The sequence below is a fragment of the Rana temporaria genome, chromosome 5 (assembly GCF_905171775.1).
Source record: "Rana temporaria chromosome 5, aRanTem1.1, whole genome shotgun sequence".
In the NCBI taxonomy this organism is placed as follows: Eukaryota; Metazoa; Chordata; class Amphibia; order Anura; family Ranidae; genus Rana; species Rana temporaria.
Genome location: NC_053493.1, coordinates 299,873,792 through 299,896,259, shown reverse-complemented (window position 1 = coordinate 299,896,259; position 22,468 = coordinate 299,873,792). Strand labels below are relative to the sequence as shown.

At 41.7% G+C, this 22,468-nt stretch overlaps 1 protein-coding gene across 1 annotated transcript in view; it reads right to left on the bottom strand.

The window, feature by feature from the left end:
- Positions 1 to 6,438: 6,438 nt before the first annotated feature.
- Positions 6,439 to 22,468, bottom strand: part of YES1 (YES proto-oncogene 1, Src family tyrosine kinase) — an 89,723-nt gene continuing 73,693 nt past the window's right edge. The window contains exons 6-12 of the mRNA XM_040354036.1: positions 22,022 to 22,171; positions 20,145 to 20,300; positions 18,391 to 18,570; positions 14,995 to 15,071; positions 14,753 to 14,906; positions 11,530 to 11,661; positions 6,439 to 8,619 (exon numbers count right to left, since the gene is read on the bottom strand). Coding sequence (XP_040209970.1) covers positions 8,411 to 8,619; positions 11,530 to 11,661; positions 14,753 to 14,906; positions 14,995 to 15,071; positions 18,391 to 18,570; positions 20,145 to 20,300; positions 22,022 to 22,171 — 1,058 coding nt within the window. The 3' untranslated portion in view covers positions 6,439 to 8,410. The remainder of the gene's footprint in view (positions 8,620 to 11,529; positions 11,662 to 14,752; positions 14,907 to 14,994; positions 15,072 to 18,390; positions 18,571 to 20,144; positions 20,301 to 22,021; positions 22,172 to 22,468) is intronic.

Genomic DNA, 22,468 nt, shown 5'->3' with positions numbered 1-22,468 from the left:
GGGCCCAGGGTCCAGCTCTCTAAAGAGAAAGCATTATGGGCTATACCCCATTGGTTTGGGGTCCAGTTACTGACCACTTTAGCGCTGAGGCCTTTGGACAGAACCGGTTAGCCCACCTTAATCCCAAGGATGTGGAGGCAAGCTAAACCATGACCAACACCTAAGACACTGGCGTAAAAACTGAGGTACTCCTCCTATGGGAGGGGGTTATATAGGGAGGGGCACTTCCTGTTTGAGATTGCCAGTGTCCATCACCTGAAGGTACTCCATATAACCCACATAGTAATGAATATGCTGCTCTGTGTCCCGTGATGTACGAGAAAGAAAAGGTGTCTCATTACCAAGGTGTCACACGAGAAACATCTCATAATATACAGGATTTATATAGCGCCAACAGTTTGCACAGCGCTTTTCATCAGGGAAGACAGTAGTCACAATACAATTCAATACAGGAGAGATCAGAGGGCTCTGCTCGTTAGAGCTTACAATCTAGAAGGAAGGGTCAAGTGGATGGGTAAAAGCAATTGGTTACAGAATTTCTAATCATGAATGTTTCAGTAAGCACTGTTGGGGGCATAATACGGAAGTTAAAAGATCATTGCACCATAAACCAGCCATGACCAGGTGCACCTCGCAAGATTTCAGACAGAGGAGTGAAAAGAATTATCAGAATAGTTGTCCAAGAGCCAAGGACTACTTGTGGAGAGCTTTAGAAAGACCTGGAAGTAGCAGGTACAATTGTTTCAAAGAAAACAATAAGTACTGCACTCAACCACCATGGCCTGTATGCACGCTCACCAAACAAGACTCCATTGCTGAAGAAAAAGCATGTTGAAGCTCGTTTAAAGTTTGCTGCACAACATTTAGACAAGCCTGTGAAATACTGGGAGAATATAGTCTGGTCAGATGAGACCAAAATTGAGCTCTTTGGATGCCATAATACACACCATGTTTGGAAGTCAAATGGCACAGTACCCTAAAAACGCCCACATACCAACAGTGAAGTTTGGAGGTGGGAACGTCATGGTGTGGGGCCGTTTTTCAGCATAGGGTACTGGCAAACTTCATATCATTGAAGGAAAGATGAATGGAAAAATGTACGAAGACATTCTTGATACAAATCTGCTGCCATCTACCAGGATTATGAAGATGAAACGAGGCTGGACGTTTCAGCAAGACAATGATCCCAAACAAAAAGCCAAGGAAACTGTTTGTTTTAGCCCTGGTTCACACTGGGCTGCGGGAGTGAAGCCGTGCGAGTTCAGCTGAACTCGCACCATTTTACTCCCGCTGGCAGTCCCGATTTCGGCCGCGATTTAAGAGACATCTGTGCAGGTTTCTGCACAGACGTCTATGTAAATCGCAAAAAGTAGTACAGGAACTACTTTTTGAAATCAGTGCAGCGCCACAGATGCGGCATCGCACCGATTAGGACGGTGTCATTGCCGACAATTTCCGGCAAATGCCGCCGATTTGAGATGCGATTTCACAAGTGAAATCGCATCTCAAATCGAACCAAAATCGTACCCAGTGTGAACCTGGGCTCAAGGAAAGAAAATAAAAAAAGTGGTTAGACTGGCCCAGCCAGTCATCTGACTTGAATCCAATAACATTTTTTACTGACCACCAATGATTGCAAGATTGTTTTTTATAGGGATGTGGCACTTAGGGGCATTTAAAACGTGCCCTATACCATAAATAACAGAGGTGATATTATATTTTGCCACTGACGACCAGAGATAATAGGATTAGATAATTTTTTTGTTGGGGGGGGCAAGCATTAGGATGTTTTGGGCTCATCTATGACTTCTAGCCATTGTACGTGATACATTTTGAAGGCAATTCAATTTTATTCCCCCAAGGGAAAATTTCTCCAATACTGACAGAAGACCAAAATAATGTGTTATAATTTGCCACCGCCGACCATTGATTGCAGGATTCCTTTTTTTCTGGAGGGGCGGCACAATAAAGTGTTTTGGGTTTATCCGTCACATTTAGCATTTTACCTGATGCAGTTTAAAGGCAATGCAATTACATCCCCCCAAGGGATTTTTATTCCAATACTGACAGCAGACTTACAGTTGGCATTAGTGAGCAACCTTTAAAGCCCAAGCACACCTTAGCCACCTCAAAACCATCACCACCACCCCTGAAAACTAAAAATGCCACAGTAATGTGGGAGAAACATGCCGATATTGAGGTGGTTAAAGTACAAAAACATGACATGGAAATGCGTTTAGCTGCACTCAGCTAGTATGGTTGCACCATAATGGGCAAAAAATTCACAGATGAGTAAACACTTAGGGACCGCCCAACGCTGATATACGTCGGCAGAATGGCACGGCTCAGGCGTCCCACGATCGGGTCACAGGAGCTGAAGAACGGGGAGAGGTGAGTGTAAACTCACCTTCCCCGTTCCTCTGTGGCTTGTCACTGATCGTCTGTTCCCTGTTATAGGGAACAACGATCAGCGACGTCACACGTCCAGCCACGCCCCCCTACTGTAAGAATCACTCCCTTAGGGCATACTTAACCCCTTAGCTCCCCCTAGTGGTTAACCCCTTCACTGGCATTTTCACAGTAATCAGTGTATTTTTATAGCACTTTTAGCTGTAAAAATGACAATGGTCCCAAAAATGTGTCAAAAGTGTCCGTCATAATGTCGCAGTCACAAAAAAGAAAAACAAAAAAAAAAAAAAAAAAAAAAAAAGACAAAGAATCGCTGATCGCCGCTGACTACTAGTAAAAAAAAAAAAAAAAAAAAAAAAAAGCCATAAAACTATCTCCTATTTTGTAAACGCTATAACTTTTGCGCAAACCAAACGCTTATTGCGATTTTTTTTTTTATATATTTTGGGGATATTTATTATAGCAAAAAAAATAGTTTTTTTTTCAAAATTGTCGCTCTATTTTTGTTTAAAGCGCAAAAAATAAAAACCGCAGAGGTGATCAAATACCAACAAAAGAAAGCTCTATCAGCCGATAATGCCCCCACGGAGCCACCAACGCGTCTGCCGCGTCCGTCCATGGATCCTTGGAACTGGCCACAAACCTCGGTACCTTCTGATTGAGCCAAGAGATCATCGTCTGGCTTGCCCCATCACAGACAAAGGAGTCGAAAGACCTCCGGATGTAGCGACCATTCCCCTTGGTCCGGCATCTGGCGCCTTAGATAGTCTGCCTGCCAGTTTTCTACGCCCAGGATGTACATGGCCGATAGAGCCGGCGCGCGCCGCTCTGCCCACCGCAGGATGTGAGCGACCTCCAATGCTGCAGCCGAGCTCCTTGATCCTCCTTGATGGTTGACATACGCTATCTGGATCCTGACTGGGCGTCCCTGCAGCCTCAGTGCCCATGTGGAGAGGCACTGTCTGATTGCTCGAAGTTTAAATACATTGATCAGCAGGCGGGATTCTTCCTGCGTCCAGCGACAATGTGCCGACTGTATGCCCCAAACTCCTCCCCCCCGCAACTGGACAGGCTGGTGCCTGTCATGATCACTGTCCAATGAAAAGAAAGAAACGACTTCCCGGATTGAAGGGCCAGAGACCTCAGCCACCAGACCAGGGATTCCCTGACTAGGTGGTTCACCTGAATCCGAAAATTCAGACAATGGAGATTTTGACAGGATCTCCTTTTGCAAGACTCCAGTGTGAAATTGAGCATAGAGAACCGCCTCGAAAATGGCCACCGGGAGGCACAAGATTTGCATGCAAAAAACGCAGCGACGACTTGTGGTATGCCAACAGCTTCACCGCAGTCTGAAGAGTCTGCAGCTTGTCCGAAGGGAGAAAGACCCTTGCCTCTGAGGAGTCCAGAATCAAGCCCAAGTACTCCAGGCGTTGAGTCGGTATTAACACAGACTTCAGAACCCAACCGAACTGTCAAAGAGTCTGACTGGCTATCACCACATCGTCCTCTAATTCGGAGGCTGAAGCTGCTCTCAGAAGAGGTTGTCAAGGTAGCCCATGATGGCGATTCCTCACTGTCTCAGCAAAGCCAGAATCGAGGCGAGCACCTTGGTAAAAACCCTTGGTGCCGACACCAGGCCAAAAGGGAGAGCTACAAACTGGTAGTGCTCATCCCCGACCGCAAAATGCAGAATCCTCTGATGCCCGATGCATATGGGGACAAGCAAGTATGCGTCCTTGATGTCCAGAGATGCCAGAAAATCCATCGGATGAAGTGCAGCGACCACAGTGGATGAGAAACTATCTTGTATCCTGATTAAACCACTTTGTAGACCCACTGGTCGGAAAGCAGGGAGGTCTACCGAGCTGCAAACTCCGGAAGGAGACCTCCCACCCGAAAGTCGGGTGGGGGCAAACCGTCATGCCGTCGCAGATGTCTTCGCAGGCTTGCGAAACCAGGGACGCTTCTGTCCCTCAGTGGACGACACCTTATCAGTCTGGGGATCTTCTCTCCCTACCCGCTGTCACTTTTGGAAAAGAACAAATGAGCACCACCCACACGGCCGCGTCATTCATTTACGGTTTCCTGTGAATGAATGAAAAACTACCGTCGGCAAATGCAGCCTGCGGCTTGTAGTTCTCAATGAACTGCAAGGGCGCCATTGAGCACCTTCAGTAAATCAGTAGCTATTTTGAGCTCTGATCGCTGTATAAATGTCAACGGTCCAAAAAAGTGCCCGAGCTGTCCGCCCGCAATGTCGCAGTCCAGCTAAAAATTGCAGATCGCCGGCATTCCTAGTAAAAAATAATAAAAATAAAAATGACAAATCTATCAGCCATTTTGTAGACGCTATAACTTTTGCACAAAACCAATCAATATACGCTTATTGCAATTTTGTTTACCAAAAATATGTAGAATACATATTGGCCTAAACTGATGAAGACTTTTTGGGGGATATATATTATAGCAAAAAGTAAAAAATATGGTTTATTTTTTCAAAATTGTTGCTCTTTTTTATGGTGCAAAAAAAAAAAAAAAAAAACCCCACGCAGAGGTGATCAAATACCACCAAAAGATAGCTATTCGCGGGAAAAATAAAATACAATACTTCAATTTTGTTTTGGTACAGCGTCGCACAACCACACAATTATCAATTAAAGCAACACAGTGCCGTATCGCAAAAGATGGCCTGGTCATTAAGGGGGCAAATCCTTCCGGTCCTTAAGTGGTTAAAGTGACCCTGCATTCACTATATATGGTCTCCCACAGTACACAGAACATGGAAATGCAATCACTTTAGTAAATATAAAACTGATAAATACCTTTTCTCCTTAGCAGTATACAGCAGCCTTGTGACTTCTATCAGTTCCTAGTAAATCTTGTAGTAGTCGTTTTTATTTGCCCCTAAACCTGTCTGGACAGTGCTGATTGCCTTGTGCTGATCACACGCACCCACCCAAAGAAAAAAAAAATGCTCTAGCAATACACACCAAACTGATCATGTGCTGCCCATCCTGGCTTTGTAAATATCAGGTTATTTTTTTTGAGACAGTGGAAGAAGAGGATCAGAGAGACAGGATCAAATAGTCTTTACACACAATGCAAAGGATAAACCCCTTAGGTTCCACAGCGAGTATAACAAGCATGCTTTACTGCCTATACAAACTGATTTTACTATTGTGGGTTTTAAATTGTCTTCACACTGCCCCGATGCAGTCCTGCTGCACTATGTGCAAAACGCAGCTAACCCCCGAGCTGCGTGGGGGTTTGCTGCGCTTTCCCATAGACTTCAATGATGTCCCGTGGTTTTAATGCGGTTTCAGAAAGCACGCTGAAAGAGCTTTGGTTTGCTTTCTAAACCTACAGGACATCAAGGAAATCGATGGGAAAGTGGTTCCAACTCGCACAAAAACCACGGGTTATCTCTACTTTAGCAAAAGCACATTGGGCCACCCTTACAGAATACTTTGCCAGATTACTTAAAGTGGAAGTCCATGCAAAAACTAAAATCACTGCATCTATAGAGGGTCTGAATGGCTCAAAACTCCCAGCTGGCCAAGAACAGTCTGGAACTGTTTTTGCCAAAGTAAAGTATAATTTTAAATTACACATAACAAAATATATATATATATATATATATATATATATATATATATATATATATATATATATATATATATATATATATATATATATATATATATATCTCTCAACATACAGGCATACTATTTACAGTAAGTTTGTATCACATGGATATACAGTATATCGCTCCAATAGAGCCAATCTGAATGGATGAAGTAGCTAGCGCATCACCGTAAAAGCAGGTAACAGATACTCATGTTCGAGGTATGCAATTATATCGAGTCAGAATCCTGAGATGCAAATTTTAGCCACCTAGCGTTATCTGGTCTTGCATATATCGGCCAGTGACGTTGCCATCACAGTTTGCTTTAACTGTGTTATTAGTTTGATAGCTACCTGAACCATGTAGCTTTCTGACAAACCCCCCCAAAAAACTAGACCACGTTTGTAAAAAAGAAAAATGATTTTGTTTATTTTACATATTGATCTTCTGTTGCTCCAACAGGCATCATATTTAACATAAAACTGTGTTAAATGCATCAACCAGTAAGCTCCCCTTCCTGTTAGATATGCATCATCACAATCATTTCCAATGCAATAATTACTTTTTGTTACTATACAAAATGATATTACATGATCAATGTTTAGTAGTGAAAAGACAATGATTGACAGCCAGTCGGACTGCCAAGCACTGATGCTTTTTTACTTAGTACAGAAACTTACAGAGTTTGCGTTAAATTAGTTTGAAAAGTCTTATAAAAAGATACACTTCCATAATTTTTGTATAAAGCCCTTAAAAAAAAAAAAAAAAAAGGTCTCATTTTAAGGAACAATGTTGTGATGGCACCGCCATTGAAAACACATGTTGGGAGTTGTAAACAAAATATAGTTCCACATTACCAAATATCTGTACATATTTGCCAACAATCCTCAATAAATGGGTAAAATGATTGGGTGTTATGGAAATGGGTGAGTTGAGGGCATCGCCTAGCTGGTCCCCGGTGTTAAACTGGAAATGTTAGCAAGTAGGCCTGGAGGCTAAGAAGAACGGATCTTGGACCTGTCCAGACTGTAGTGTGTAAATGTAGAATGGGAAATACAAGTAGAACTTTGTTTTATTGTTAGATAAACATAATAACAAAAAAAAAAAAGAAAATTCAAAAACAAATTATTGCCACATATGGGTCAGTTGTAATTGTAAAAAATTTGCACAAGCGTGTTTGTCCAGCCATCTTGGCACTGGGGACCTTGCGCCCCAACCACAGTAAATAAACCATGTCAGAATACAGTCATTTAAAGCATTCACATTTTGCTCCAGTCACCTCAAACTAATATTAGTCAAATCAAAGGTAAGCCAAAGTGCTATCACTGAAACCCCTGAACTACAGGAAATTCTCAAATAGTGTTATAGATGTATGATTCCGATACTTCTTACAAATAAAAAAAGTCACGAAAATAGCATAAAAAAATTGTATCAAAAATGCATGAGATTGCATACATGATTATCTGCACTTTAAATAACCTAGAACCACTTCAGATTGCCCATGATAGTTATGGGGGAAAAAAAATAAAAATCATATATCACCTTTAATGCATAATAAACATTTTTGGATATTGCTTGATGTTAAAACACCACTTTATGTCCTGCAGGCAGTTTTAGGCAATTCAATTGTCATTGTTTGGAGAGGTTCTGTGCAGAGGAAAAGTCTCTGGAGGGAGGTCCAGTGACTCTGCAGTGAGCTCAGCTTAAGTGCTCTTTCCCCTGTATGACAATAGTGACAGTAAACAAAGGGAGATGTATGCCCTACTGAAACGGAGCACTAATGTAATGTCTAAATTGAACACGTCATGTCTAGCCTTTTGGTGAGAAGGCTATAAAAAAAAAAAAAATCCTAATTAACAATTTCCCTTCACTTCATCCATGGGCATTGTAGCAAGTGGAAGGCAATGTATTTTCATACTGTATATGTCAGCATATGATGTATATATAAAAAACAAAACAAAAACAAAAAAACACAAGATCTTATCGATCGACCAGGAATGAAATGCTTGGTCCAGTGATGAGCCCCTATTTGATGTTCCTGAAATGTTTGCTCAAGAAAGAACACAAATAAAAATAAAAAAGAGAAATCTGTATTAAAACAGCGGGCTGAACATTGTGTTCTTAATGGCTTAACCAACCATCCACACCACTGCTGACCATTCTTTGGGACCTGCTCTGAATCATATGATTTGTCCATTTTGCTTGCAATACTTTCAAAGTGGTTTTGTGCAACTGTACTGTGGATTTCCAATTCGCCATAAGCATGCAGAGTGATCAAGACTCTCCATTCCGCTACAGGAACAGGTAAGAACTTATGCAAAGTCTCTTGTATACTTTTGGCAAGTATTGTGCATTTTATGGTTACTCTCCCTCTTATAGATTGTCTCCAGGTTGGTACTGTGGCTCTGTTGCTGTAAAGTAGTCTTCTAAAAATGACTGGATATATTCAAAGGTTGGCCTCTCATCTGGGTCCTTCTTCCAGCACAACTTCATTAATTCATGCAGGGACTCTGGGCAGCCTTGAGGGCAGGGCATTCGGTAGCCACGCTCCACTTGCTCCAGTACCTCCCTATTCACCATTCCTGTGGAAAGAGTTTCATATCGTTAGCCTATTGAACAAGGGAGGTTAGACGTATACAACTCGGCAAATGTATGAAACAGAGCTGTTGACCTGGAATCAGATATTTCCCAATGCAGGTTAGACAAAGACATAGCGGAAGACATTTCTGGCCTACTGAAAATGCTACCCATCACCGGCCAGGAGCAAAAACACAGTAAATCAATACTAGTAAAAACGGGAGAATTCCATATGCATGTTCACGTTCCATGTTAGCAACTCAAAGCAGCCTACAAACTTCTGCCATGATTGGTTTCCTTTATTAAATGTTTACCAGATAAAAAATTCCTATGGTTTTCATGAACATCTCATGCAGGGGTGTGCAAATCAAAAATTGCCCGATGCCTGGGATATGCAGTTCCAGGCGCCGGGCAGTGTATTTTTTTTTTACATACACACACACACACACACACACACACACACACACACACACACACACACACACACAAATATATATCAGGGTTTGACAAATTTGCTTGGAATCTAGGAGCCAGCTAAAAAAGTTAGGAGCCAGAAAACATGCCCCGTCCCGCCGAGCTCGCACGCAGAAACGAACGCATTTGTGAGTAGCGCCTGCATATGTAAACAGTATTCAAACCACACGTGTATATATATAACACGTAGAGGGAAGGAGATGGCAACAACACATTAGAATTGCTGGATTGCTGTTTTACTTGTAATGCCAACGGCCACCACAAGATGGCACACCAGAAGATCACAGAAGGAAGCTTAGGCCCCCCAATTAGCCTCAATGCAAAAAGCCCCCCAACCATCAACTTCAATGCAAAAAGGCCCCCGTCAATTTTAAATGCCTGATAATAGCAATCCTATGTGAACACTTATCTCTGCATGCTACTATACTCTATCACTTGTGAGTCTGGAACGCACCGCTCCAAACTTGAAAAGGACCCCTTTTCGCAATGTCACTCAAAACGCAATGCATGTGGATCACACATCTGTATAATATCCAACTTGTGAAGCAAATCAGTGTGTTTGAAACCACCCCCCCAGAATCACATAGGGGCTCAGGCTTCATTCACACCTGGGCGTTTTGGGATCGCAGCAAAATCAATGCAATTCTGCCCTCGATCACAAAACCCAGGTTCAGATGCTACCATTTTCAATGGCACCTAAAACGCGGTGTGATTTAGCCATTGGCTCCTGTTGTAAATCAAATCCAGTGGTGAGGGAGCAGGGCCAAGCCAGTCTCTGTGCGTCTATAGACACACAAAGGCTGTCTCGGGATCAAGTCCACATAACTGCCCCCAAAGCAAGCCGCTTGCTGTTGAGGCAGAAGAGAAGGAGCAAAACACCAGCGGTGGCCCCAATAGAGGAGGGCAAGGAACAGGTTTGTGCAATACCAGTGCATACGAACCTCTCTTTAAAAAAAAAAGGGACTTTAAAATAACTTTAAAGTGGATGTAAACCCTCCAAACACCCGGTGAAGTGAACAGCTTCAGATGATACACGGGGATGAAACCAATCTCCCTACATAGGTCTTACATTTAGATCTGCTGTATTCACGTTTATAAAGTTCAGATTTTGTTAGGAGAGTTTCTCACAGAGTGTGATGTCTGGGCGTACAGCCAATATTACCGATTGGAGGAAAGGCCAACACCCCCTCTTATCATAGGCAGAGACTCTGAGGTGTTTTGTAATAGGAGCTGCTCCCTGCTAATCTATTTTAGCAACCTACCCAGATTCAGGCTGCTTTTGTCTAAAAAGTCTGAGAATTTGTCAGAAGTTATCAGGCTGATAACAGAGGAACAGTTCAGGAGAGAGCTACGGGACATAGCTCATTGAAGAGAGATAACAAAATACTGCAGATGTATGTACCCAGCTCAAAATTTCATGAATCGGGTTTACATCCACTTTAAGAATATTCGATTCATACCTTTTCACATTTTTACTGCCGTGTGCGGCACCCTAAAGATATCTAAATAAGGGATCTTCTTTAAGTGCCTTAAGCCGGCCATAGTTGGATAGAAATACCTGCAGAACCAGACTAATTCTGATCCCTCTATGGCCAGAATTGGTTGTACTGAAGTTGATCTATCGATTGACTTCAGTACAATCAGCCTGTTGGGTATTTTCGTATAATGATCACTGCTGGTGGCTATAGCACAGTAGGAGGGAATCCCCCCAACAATGACTTTGTTGATGCGGTTTTCTTTCCTTCAACCAGTGGTTAAAAGGAAAGAAAATTGCATAGTCTATGGCCTGCCTAACATTTTACCCATTATGGTAAATGGCTCCCACTAATGCAAAATTGAGCTTGACATTTCTACAGTGTAACTCGCATAATAGCCTGCAAGCTTTGTACCACAATATAATGTCTTTAAAAGGTGCATTACTTTAGTGTGCATTAATCATGTCGTTTCTAGACTCAGAGCAGTTTTTATCTCACAAATGGACCATTTATGCCTCTGTGGTTTGTCCAGCATCCTTCCGATGGACGCAACACAAAGTGATGAATAAAAGGCAGATGTTAAACTACCCATGAGAATGACCTTTAAAAGTTTTACTTTTCAGGCTGTTGTCCACATATATTACAGTTTGCCAACATTGTCAATAATCAATTTGCACAAAATACATTTACTGCTTTGTGCAAAACAAGCTACACTGTGTACTTCTCATTCCTGTAAATGCTACGTGTGCATAAACTGCAATTAGAAGGAAAATGTAAGGACTATTCAACACATTAACATGCTGACTTAGAAGTAAACATTACATAACTTGCACACTTTTACTTGCATTGCGATTCACATTTTGATTATTCAAAGGTCATATATACATTTTTAAATGCTTCCTTTAGGGGCAAAATACACATTACAAAACACAGGAAGTGGAATGAAACAGCCATGGGATATAGTACCTGGATATGGCACTCGTCCTTTGGTGACCAGCTCTGTCAGAAGAATGCCAAATGACCAGACATCAGACTTGATGGTAAATCTGCCATACAAAGCAGCCTCTGGAGCTGTCCACTTGATAGGAAACTTTGCACCTAAATTGGAACAGATTGCTTGTGAGTGTTTGCTCATAAAAAATAAATAAAAATGACATAGTTACAAGGTAAATACAATCAACCATATTTACACAAGCATTTCATTAAGCACAGATGTATTTCACTAAATCACCAGAAAAAAACGGACCTTCAAAAAGAAAAAAAATGGATTTTTTCACTCTTCGTAAATTACTTTTCTCTGAGCCTATTCAGGGACATAACTTTATTGGTAAAAGGAAACCAAATGGTTATATTGTAACTTACAGAAAAAATGGGAACTTAAGGCCAGCCCACTAGAGGCTAAACCCCTCCCACCTCATCCATGCCTGTCCCAAGCAGGCCAAAGAGGAAACAATGGCATATGAGTGGTGGAAGTCATGTCCCTCAATGGGCTGTGAGAAAAGGATTTTTGCAAAAAGGTAAAACTATACTATTTTCTCTACCGACCATTGAGACACAACTTTACTGGTAATGAGCAACCAAGGTACAGGCAAAAAGCAGGCCATGCTATGAGGCAAGCACATTTAAAAACACAGGCAAACCAACCAAACAGGACAAAAAAAATGGAGGAAAACAAAAGGCATGAAGTAGCAGCTTGCCAGACTTTTTCAGTCAAAACTGACATTCGCATAAACATTGTTGGACACAACATCGGTAACACAAAATTATTATATTATATAGGATCTATATAGTGTACGCAGCACTTTACAATACAAAAGGGAGACAATACAGTTATAATACAATAAAATACAAGAGGATTAAGTGGGCCCTGTTCAGAAGCGTTTACAATCTAATAGGATGGGGCAGGTGGTACAAAAGGTTCTAACGGTGGGGAATGAGCTGATGGAAGTGGTAAATAATTAGTTGGAGATGTGATAGGCTTCCCTGATGAGATGAGTTTTCAGGGATCACCTGAAGGTAGCAAGAGTAGGGGATAGCCGGGAAAGCTTGAGGTAGTGAGTTTCAGAGGATTGGAGAGGCTCTGGAGAAATCCTGGAAACGAGCATGGGGGGAGGAGACGAGGGAGCTTGAGAGTAGGAGGTCTTGAAAAGAGCGAAGAGGACGGTTTGGGTGACATTTGGAGACAAGACTGGTGATATAGCTCTGGGCAGAGTTCTGAATTGGTTTGTATGTTGGTTAGTATTTTGAAATTAATTCACTCGGTGATTGGGAGCCAGTGTAGGGATTGGAGGAGAGGGTTGGCAGACACTGAGTGGTTGGTAATGGATAAGTCTGGCAGCAGCATTTATGATAGAATGAAGAGGGGATAGAGAGGCAGGCCAATGAGATGGGAGTTGCAATAGTCATGACGAGAGATAAGAGAGTGAATGAGGTTGAAATGAAATTAAACCCACAGTTTTAAAGCACTTTCAGCAGCTGATTTAAATCGCTTAACAAGTAGCTTCTTCATCTTTTAAATTCTTGCCTATGTACATGTATAGCTAAAAGGGATATTGTTTGGTTTTTAGTTTCAGATGGGTATTCTAATTCATCTCCAGTCTATTAGGCCTTCATTGCTTCCTGTGTCCCCGATAGGACGATACACCCTCTTTATTTGTCCCATTTACCCATTACCACTGAAAGTAAAAGAAAACCCCAAATTTTGGGTTGTCCCCAGAAAAGTAATACAGGGAAAATCTTCCAGTCTTCAGCTATCAGGTGCTGTGTGCTGGTAGCCCATTACTTTCTATTAGGACTTAGAATCCCAATTTGACAGCTGAGCAGGACCTGAACACAGACCGTCTGCATTCAGAGAAAGACTGGATTTGTCAAACACTCTGTGCAAACTTCTGGAATGGAAAGGGAGAATAGAACCATGGCGAAGGTGGATACCATCAATTCCAGCAGGTGCATACAGTTCTGCTAGAAAGACGGAGGTTGGGACTGAAGCTGTCAAACCTGAGGTCACAAAGACATCCAAGGTCCAAAATCGATTTAGACACATTGGAGTCCAAGACCAGAGAGGTCTACTCACGCAGCAGCAGATAGTCTGATCATTGGATACATGGACAATCTCAGATACAAAGAAAACCCACAACTGGTGCAATTACTCGCAAACTTCCAGCTGTTCCTTCACCTCTGATGAAGCATAATTTATCGTTCGACTTTGGGACCTTTGCTTACCATGTAGGCTTCAAACCCTCTAAACTTGTGGTGGTAAAGAAAAGTTGGGGGTTCTGTAACTGGGACCCGACTTGGAGGAGAGGAAAGCAGCAACCTTTGTCATAGAAGCTTATATTTGTGTAGCAGTCATCCTCCCATCGCAATATCAATGATTTTGTCTAGTAAGAGTCAAAAGATAGTCTCCAACAATGTGTAGGCAAAACAAGGCCACTTAAATAAGCGCACCCTGCGGATCTGAACTAAGGCAAGTGTTAACATGGCATAGCTCAGCTACAATCCAGTGTTGTGGTGAACAAAGTTTAATATAAACTAGTCCTTAATCTGCTACATCGGGTCCCAGCCTGAGTGAAAAAGCAGGAAATTTGTTTGGGCTAAAAGCAGTACCCAGTTGCCACAGTAAGAAACAAAGTAGTGCTAATACATAAAGCGGTTTGAGTATATGCAGTGCCCAGCCGCTCTAGACAGTGCCGACACTCGAAAATCTTCCATTTTTTTTTATTTTTTGTGAAAATCCCAGAAGAAAATCCCAGAAGAGCATCCATTTCCCATCCCCCCCTCCCCCAACTACCAAGCTGCTATGGCCACTTGTGTGCAATTACTGCACACAAACGTCAGGAACATATAGGAGCTTCATACAGAAGGGATCCTGCTTCATCAGAGATGGGGACAGACAAAACAGCCGCAGTTCTGGTCTAAATAACTCGGCAAAGAATAGCCAGATGTCCCGGATTAGCCTGTGTAGTAGAGTCCTGTGTAACAGGTACACAGACATGTAGTCACTGATGACTGCAGAGCGGTTACAGAGATGGCCTAGAAAGTATGACAAACAAACTGGAAAAACCTGCACTCATTGGCTAACTAGGAAAACTTCCAGTAATTAATATATCCGGGTATGAACCCACCAGCAGTTAACAGCAGAAAATCTTCTAGTTCAGGAGAAAACCAATTAATTAAAACATAATTTTACCTTGTCTTGCTGTGTATTCATTGTCTTCTATTAACCTGGCCAGACCGAAATCAGCAATTTTACAAACAAGATTGTCTCCCACTAGGATGTTAGCAGCTCGGAGGTCCCTGTGGATGTAGTTCATCCTTTCTATATAGGCCATACCATCTGCAATCTACAAAAGGATACAATGTTAGGTAAATTATTAACCTGTTGATTGCAACAACAACCATGAGCAGAGAAAATGCAGCATATACTCCTACCTGTGCAGCCATATCAACAAGCTGTGGCAACTTCAAATACTTCCCATCTCCTTCTTTAAGAAAGTCCAGAAGACTGCCTGTTAAAAAAAATAAAACAGAACAAACCAAAATTTTACTTGGCTTCATTGCTATCCAACAGCAAGAACATCTTCAATACATTTGTGTACTCACTGTAAAATCATTTTCTTGGTGTTCTTACCATTCAGGCTATACTGGCAAAAAAAGAAAAAACTGCAGGCCAGCCTAGGATAACCTCTCCCACTACCAGCAAGGTAGTGGGAGAGCTAAAGCGCTTTCTAAAGGACATAATGCTCAAAGCTAGCATCAGATAAGGCTCCAACGTAGTAGAACCCAGAGAACATAGGATCAGGTGGCAGATGCTTAATGCTGAAAAGCCTAGTAGATCTAGTAGAGTGCACCCTGACAGGGAAGAATTGAATCTTATCCTTGAGACCATGAGCTTGACAGTCTGTCTGAACTTCCAGAGCCACCATACAAGTGACAAGCTGGGAATTGGTGGAAAATGAACCAGTCTGTTCAGGGACTCTATTAAATTGTCATGCATGTGTTTTACTCTATATTGCTTTGGGTATATGTATCCTGTTCTTTTACAGAGAGCCTTATTTCTGCTTTAATAAAATCGTGTCCCCCTTGTCGGCTTAATTTTGACCACATCATTAAGCATAGGAGAGGATCCATGCTGGTGCAGTTGGTTTGCTTATCTTTTTCCTGAACATACAGGATGCCGTGCACACATTCAGTGCGCCTGCATCTCCCGTAATCAGCTTGCCCACCATGCCCAGCCATACGGTGTCAAAGGACGTTGGCAACAGTAGACACACTGCAAGAAGCCCTGGAGCCATTCGATCGTGAGCTGGGGGCACCCATTACAGTGGGACCGTCCCAGTCCCCTTCCTGGTCTACAATCACACATATTGCGACCCTGCTGCAGCAACAAAGCGCAAGGGTCAGGGTAAGATGCAAGTCTTTAAAGTGGTTGTAAACCCTTAAAGACCACTTTATGCTACAGGTAAGCCTATAATAAGGCTTACCTGTAGCTACCCAGGATATCTCCTAAACCTGCACGGTTTAGGAGATGTCCCCTGCATGTGCTGATGTCATTGGCACATGTGCACTAAAGCTATGGCATGTATGTGCCATTGCTTCAGTCAGTGTGCCGTTACTGGCGGCTCCCGCGTGCATGTGCAGGAGTGACGTCATCACAGCGTTACGATACCAAGAAGTAACCCCCGGGAGAGATGTCACCGGCCGGATGGGGGCTTTAATGGAAGGTAAGTAACTCATTATGCCTTTGTCTTGCAGGTTTTTTTTTTTTTTTGCTAGGGTTTACAAACACTAAGTATTTACAAAACCTGGAAAACTGGTAGCAAGTGAGAGCCGGATAGTCGAAAAAATGGGTGGTAGCAAAAATAGTCTAGTCTTTTACACTGAACAGCTGTAAATCTGATCCATACTGGTAGTGGGAGGGGTTATCCTGGGTATAAATGGGTTGACCTACAGTTTTTTCTTGTTTGCCAGTCTCTGGTCCTCCTGTAGGTGGCAGTATAACCAGTGTTTTTTTTAAAAGATACACTTACCATGTCTCCCTCAATGGACAAATTAACATCTCACACACAGTTCTGTACAGAAGACAATCCAACCAAATACAAGAAAAGGACTGACTAAATTCTTGGCCTTGTTTAAACCAGCCCTTCCCAACCAGGATTCTGTGAAATCCTAGGGATCCTTCATCGGCGATCAATCTCCTTCCTGAGAATGCCTGCATAGTTCTGAAAGCAACCTGTCTGTCTGTAAGGGTAGACTTAATTCTGTGGGCCACCAATACATTAGAGCACTTTTCTGATAGAGACCAATAAAAGATGTCTCCACTTAAAACCTTATTCTAACAATAACATTTTACGTGTTGGTGCATTTTTCCACTGGACATTTGTTTAATTTTATAATTATTATTGAAGTAAATTTCGCAGAATATATCAAGAGGGTGTTAAAAATGATCCCCTCTGGGTCTATATAATAATAATAATAAAAAAAAAAAACACTTTAGGCCCTTTATTATTATAGATGCAACATGCTAATGTACCGAGATATTGGGTCTTGGGGTCTCCCCCTTCAAAAAAGTTCCCTCTGTGTGAAAAGGTTGAGAAAGCCTGCCTTAAATCAATAAGTAGTATAGCATTTACATTTTACCAACAACTTGCAAAATACAGATGCTCAACTTATACTGCTGTAAACACCCTAGAGCAGGGGGTGCCCAACCTTTTGAAGAGAAAGGGCCACTTAAGCGACTTGGTAACCGGTCGCGGGCCACAATGAGCGGAGAGAGTGGATGGCATCCCACTCGGCTTTATAGAGCACACTCTACGCTCAGCACACTGAACTCGCAGCTAATAACAGAGGTCTATGGCTCAGTGCAGGTAACCCACAGGTGCACTTCTCTGCTCCTGTGGATCAGTTTGAAAAGACCAGTAACCACTGCAGAACAGATATGCCCATATATACACTGATTTTAGTTACCTTTAATAACAGTATTCTATTTTATTCCATCCAAGAGCAGGAGGTCGTGGGCCACACCAGAGGGCTCCGCAGGCCACATGTGGCCCCCGGGCCACTGGTTGGGTACCCCTACCCTAGAGGGACCTTAGAAAAAGCATATGAAGTATGATGACATTTAGGGCCAGCTCACACCACATGCAGTCCAGTACCGTTGTATTTCTGCATCAAAAACGCACGGAAAGTAGGTTATATGGTTTTCGATGGCAAAGTTTGCACCAGTGCTTGCAGTTCCAGTCAAAATAGTAGAACATGATGCATTTTTCCTGCACTGCAAAGCTGTAAAACACATCTGGAACACATATGTCCTTATTTAAGGTTAAGAAAATAAAGTGGGTAAATTGCACTGACTGCATCAAAAACACACTGGAATGCATCAAAAATGCGCATGCAGAAAAGCATCTGGACTCTGTTTCTATAGTGTGAATTGGACCTTATAGTGGATAAGCATGTGGTTCAGTAAGTTTAAAGGTTAGGCCCATGGGACACTTATTATCTTGCCACTGGCAGCAGGGTTCCTAGAAATTCCGAGAGTCAGTCCCTGGCCAGATCAGTGAGACTGCTCCATGCTGATAGAAACGCTACAGACAGACATTTGCCATCGAACAAGCAACTCTTCAATTCATCAAGCCAGGGAGAAAGCAGCATGGAGAAGCAGCAAGTACTACATCATTGATGAATTGTCACTAGTGTGCCTTTTAGCCAATATTCCGGAATAGGTTTCTTTATTTTCTAAAATAAACATTTGGATTGTAGAGCAAAGATAGAAACATTTTAGCGTTACATAACCGGGTTTGTGAAAAAAATGCTTTCAATGGGACAAACCTTTTGACATGAATTCTGTAACAATGTAGATTGGTTCTTCTGAAACCACAGCATAAAGGGGGACTAGTTTGTCATGCCTTAGCTTTTTCATGATCTGCGCTTCTTGTAGGAAAGCTTCAGGCATCATTGTTCCAGGCTTTAGTGTTTTAATGGCTACTTTAGTTGTTCCATTCCAGGTTCCTAGAGGAGGGGGGAAAAAAAGCAAACAAGCATGTTGAGAACTCTACTGAGCAGAAATAATAGAGCAACCAAAGACCTATCAAGGAAAAGTAATATGTTACATTTTGAGATTGCTGGTAGAATATTAAATGCAAAAATATATTTAAAAAAAATATATTTTTTTTATTTACACCTTTTTGCACTTATAAAGAAAACGCTATTTGGAGATCAATGCACAAAGGGAAGTTAAAGGCAACAAACATCACAGAAGAGAGAAAAATATACTTGAAGAAACATTTCCTTTTTAAAGCCAATGTGCAGATATGTAGATCAAAGAATTATCCAAGTTCACTGATGTTTGGTAAAGAACTTATTTACTCCTGTTGAAGTATAGACAAAACTTCAAAGGGCGACAATTTCAGACGCGGTCTGTCTGCACATAACAAATATGTTATCATTTAAAAAAACCAGGAAACTCATTACCTGGAGATTAGTCTCACTATACTAAATGAAGTAATGAACGGGTCAAAATACATCAGATGTTTTATTAGTTTGTTCTGCATTATTTAATTGAAGCCATGCGATATTGCCCCATAAAAGAGGTAGAGAAGAGGAGCTGAAGTACGCTTCAGCAACATGTGAGATCTGAGGGCGTTATGAGTAAAAAGTTAAGACTGCAAGCTCAAAATATACATAAAAACGCAAATCTTTCCAGTGAATGTACAATGCTTGCCAAGACTCATGCAGTTGTATGCTTACTTCAGATGGTACTTTTTCTTTTTTTAAGCTTACGTACAGTAAACCCTACCAATTCACTTTTAAATGTGTTTTTATTACCTAGCTTAATATATGATTGAAGGTGTTCAGTTACATAGGTTTAAAAGTGCAAATACGTCTTCTTGGTGATCCTGCCAGAAATGTATTGAACCCATAGCTTCTTCCAATTTTGCTGCATAGTTGTCAGTTAAAACTATTTTATGTTTTCTTGGTAGACTACATAATACTCCCCCCTAATGTTACAGAGAAGGGGTTGTCTGTAGTCCTGACACTCTAGTCAATATTCCAATCGCACACGGACCTGGACTTCGAAAAATGGCTCGTGGAAAAAAAGGTGGGTGCTGAAACGATCCCCAGCTTGGCACTGGAACCATCAAACAGTTAAAAAATATTCGCCAGCACACCATGGATCGCAGATAGCGTCCAAAAATGTTTTAATACAAAGAAGGCATTACAAAAAGTGCAACGTTTCAAAGGACCTCTTCATCAGGCAACTAATCAAGTGAGTCAGTGCATCAGAAAGCCATATATAAGTAACAACCACCAATTAAATCATATGAAAAAAAAACAAAAAAAAACAAACATGTGAAAAACAAACACTCAGTCCGCCCCCCTATAGTCCTGTCCTCAGGGGACAACACTTCCAACATAGGTACAGTATATGGTTTTTAAGGCGATTATGCAGCCTACCTAAATACTTCTATAGAACCAGATCTCTTAACTGAAATCACCAGAGGCAGCAGTACAAAATAGAAACAAGCCTTTAAATTTATTTAGAAAACAAAACTTGCACTAAAAGCATCAAAATTACAACTTACCCATCCATACTTCGCCAAAGCATCCCTGGCCCAGCTTTATTTCAAGTCTCAAAGATTCTCTAGGAATTTCCCAAGCATCCTTCGCTAATCCCTGGGTTTGTGGTTTCACAGTGGGACACACATTTGTTAACCTATAGCACAAGCCATCGGCATGTTCTAAAAAAAAAAAAAAATACACATTATTTGTAAAATGTGTTGGTAAATATATTGCATTTTAGACTTTAAGTATTAAAGGCAAAGTTAACTTTTTTACCCATAAATTCCAGTTTTCCTAAAAAAGCTGTGGTAATTACTAAGGCAGTGAAACTGATCACATCACCTGTGCAAAATAATGCAAAGCCTGAAAACATGACCTGTTGGGGCGCCTTGAGGACTGGAGTTGAGAAACACTGCCCCTTAGGACATGAAAACCGTTGGAAAGAAGTACTTTATCAGCTGAGCTCATTAACACACCCTGCACCTGTCCTCCCCCTGTAGGAGATTGCTCCAACTCACCTCTGCAGTTACACACTAATCCCAAACACACAGCCAGGGTCCTTGTTCCATGTTTTGTTACCTTTTTCCTTATAGATTGTGAATTTAGCAGAGTGTGCAGGAGCTCATAAATCACAACAGCCTATGTGGAGCAGAGCTGTACTATTGAAAACGGAAGTGTGTCTCTGAAAGTCTGTAAAGCTCATCCATGTCCCTGGAAAAAAAGCTGCAAACGTGCATTGCCATTAAATGTTAATTGGACCCCAAAGGCGGATTGCAGGTGTGTGTGTCGTGCCATGCGAAAAATGCATTGCAAGTGCACCAAAAAGTGTAGCAAAAGTCCTGGAGTTTCTTTTGGGCTTTTGCCATGCACAGGGCAGCATATTTAAGTGAATTGCTCCAAATTGAAAGCTGCAGTGAATGAGGATAAGTGAGAGATAAGCACATTGGGATGGCTAGGGGGAAAAAAGACATTCGGAGAGGCTTTTATTTATTATGAATAGAAAAATTCTGCCTGAAAAGGTGAACTTATCCTTTAACGTAAAAATAAAAGATTTAGAACATTCTTTAATACATTTTGTTGCTCTTTGAATTACTTGAATTTCTGTAATTAGTTGAATTTTTCTCTCGTGGTCCATTCGCACCAGGTGCCATCTCTACCACAAGACAATATGCCTGGTCAAGGGTGCGACTATTTCACACCACTATGTTGCAGTGATATGCAATGCAAAAAAGAAGTACTTCAAGCAGGAGTAGGTCACTGCACGCCGACTGATAGAACTCATTGTGTGATGTTTCAATAAAATTATTTTTTTAAAAAAAAATAAACACACACATTGCCATTAGGGATCGACTGATTATCGGTGGGGCTGATTATTGGCGGCAGTTACTCACTTTTTTTTTTTACGTATCGGTTTCGGGCACAAACGTACCCGATATTACTTCAAGGGGTTTTACCGGTGTGTACTGTTCTTCAGAGCGGACGGTTGGCTTTATTGTAACAACCAATGTTCGGCTGTTATTATAAGCAGCAGAAGGGGACATCCCTGTCACTGCCTATTACGGTCACAAGAGATGTTTACATTTCTTGCGACAGCAAAAACAAACAGTAAAAGAAAAAAAAAAAGGGGGGGGGAACTTGAATGTACAGAATATTGGCAGACAATATCAACAATTGGCCTAAGAGGTTGCCGAAATATCTGCATCGTATAAGCACCGGAAAAACAAGGGCATCAACACTACGCTGGCGTGAACAAATCCTTATAGCAAGTGCTACTGTATAAAAATAATACTAAAATAATGAAAATCTTAGAATTAAATGTCTGTTTTTTGGCATTCAGAAATGAAGAGGTAACAGAATTCTGTCCAGACGTGGCAAATTGCCAGTAAAATGGCTTTATTACCTGAGTAGTGTTTTACAAGTTTCTGCAGTGAATCAAACTGCGCCCGTGTAGTGATATAGTATCCTCCATTGTCAAGTTTTCTGATCTTGTAGTGTTTCACATTATCACCCTTTACTTCATCCCAATCTCGAATAGAAAGGGAATATGCTCCTATAAAAATTTAATTTGAAAAGAAATGTGTTAATCATATGAAAAGAGAAGTATGGGGTTGTTCGTTTTTCTTTCCCCCAATCATACTCCCCTAGGTGGAAGCTGCATCTGTCCCCTGCCGGCTCCAACACTGAGAACCAAGCAATGTAACACAGCCGATCACCCTGTTCTCAGAGCTCACTGAGCAGACTATCAGCCACTGCTCTCTGCTCCCTCCTCGCTCACTGGAGCGCTGGGCTGTGGAGGAGTGCGAGTGGATATCTCAGGCTCTCAGCAGACCGCTAAGAGGCTGATCCG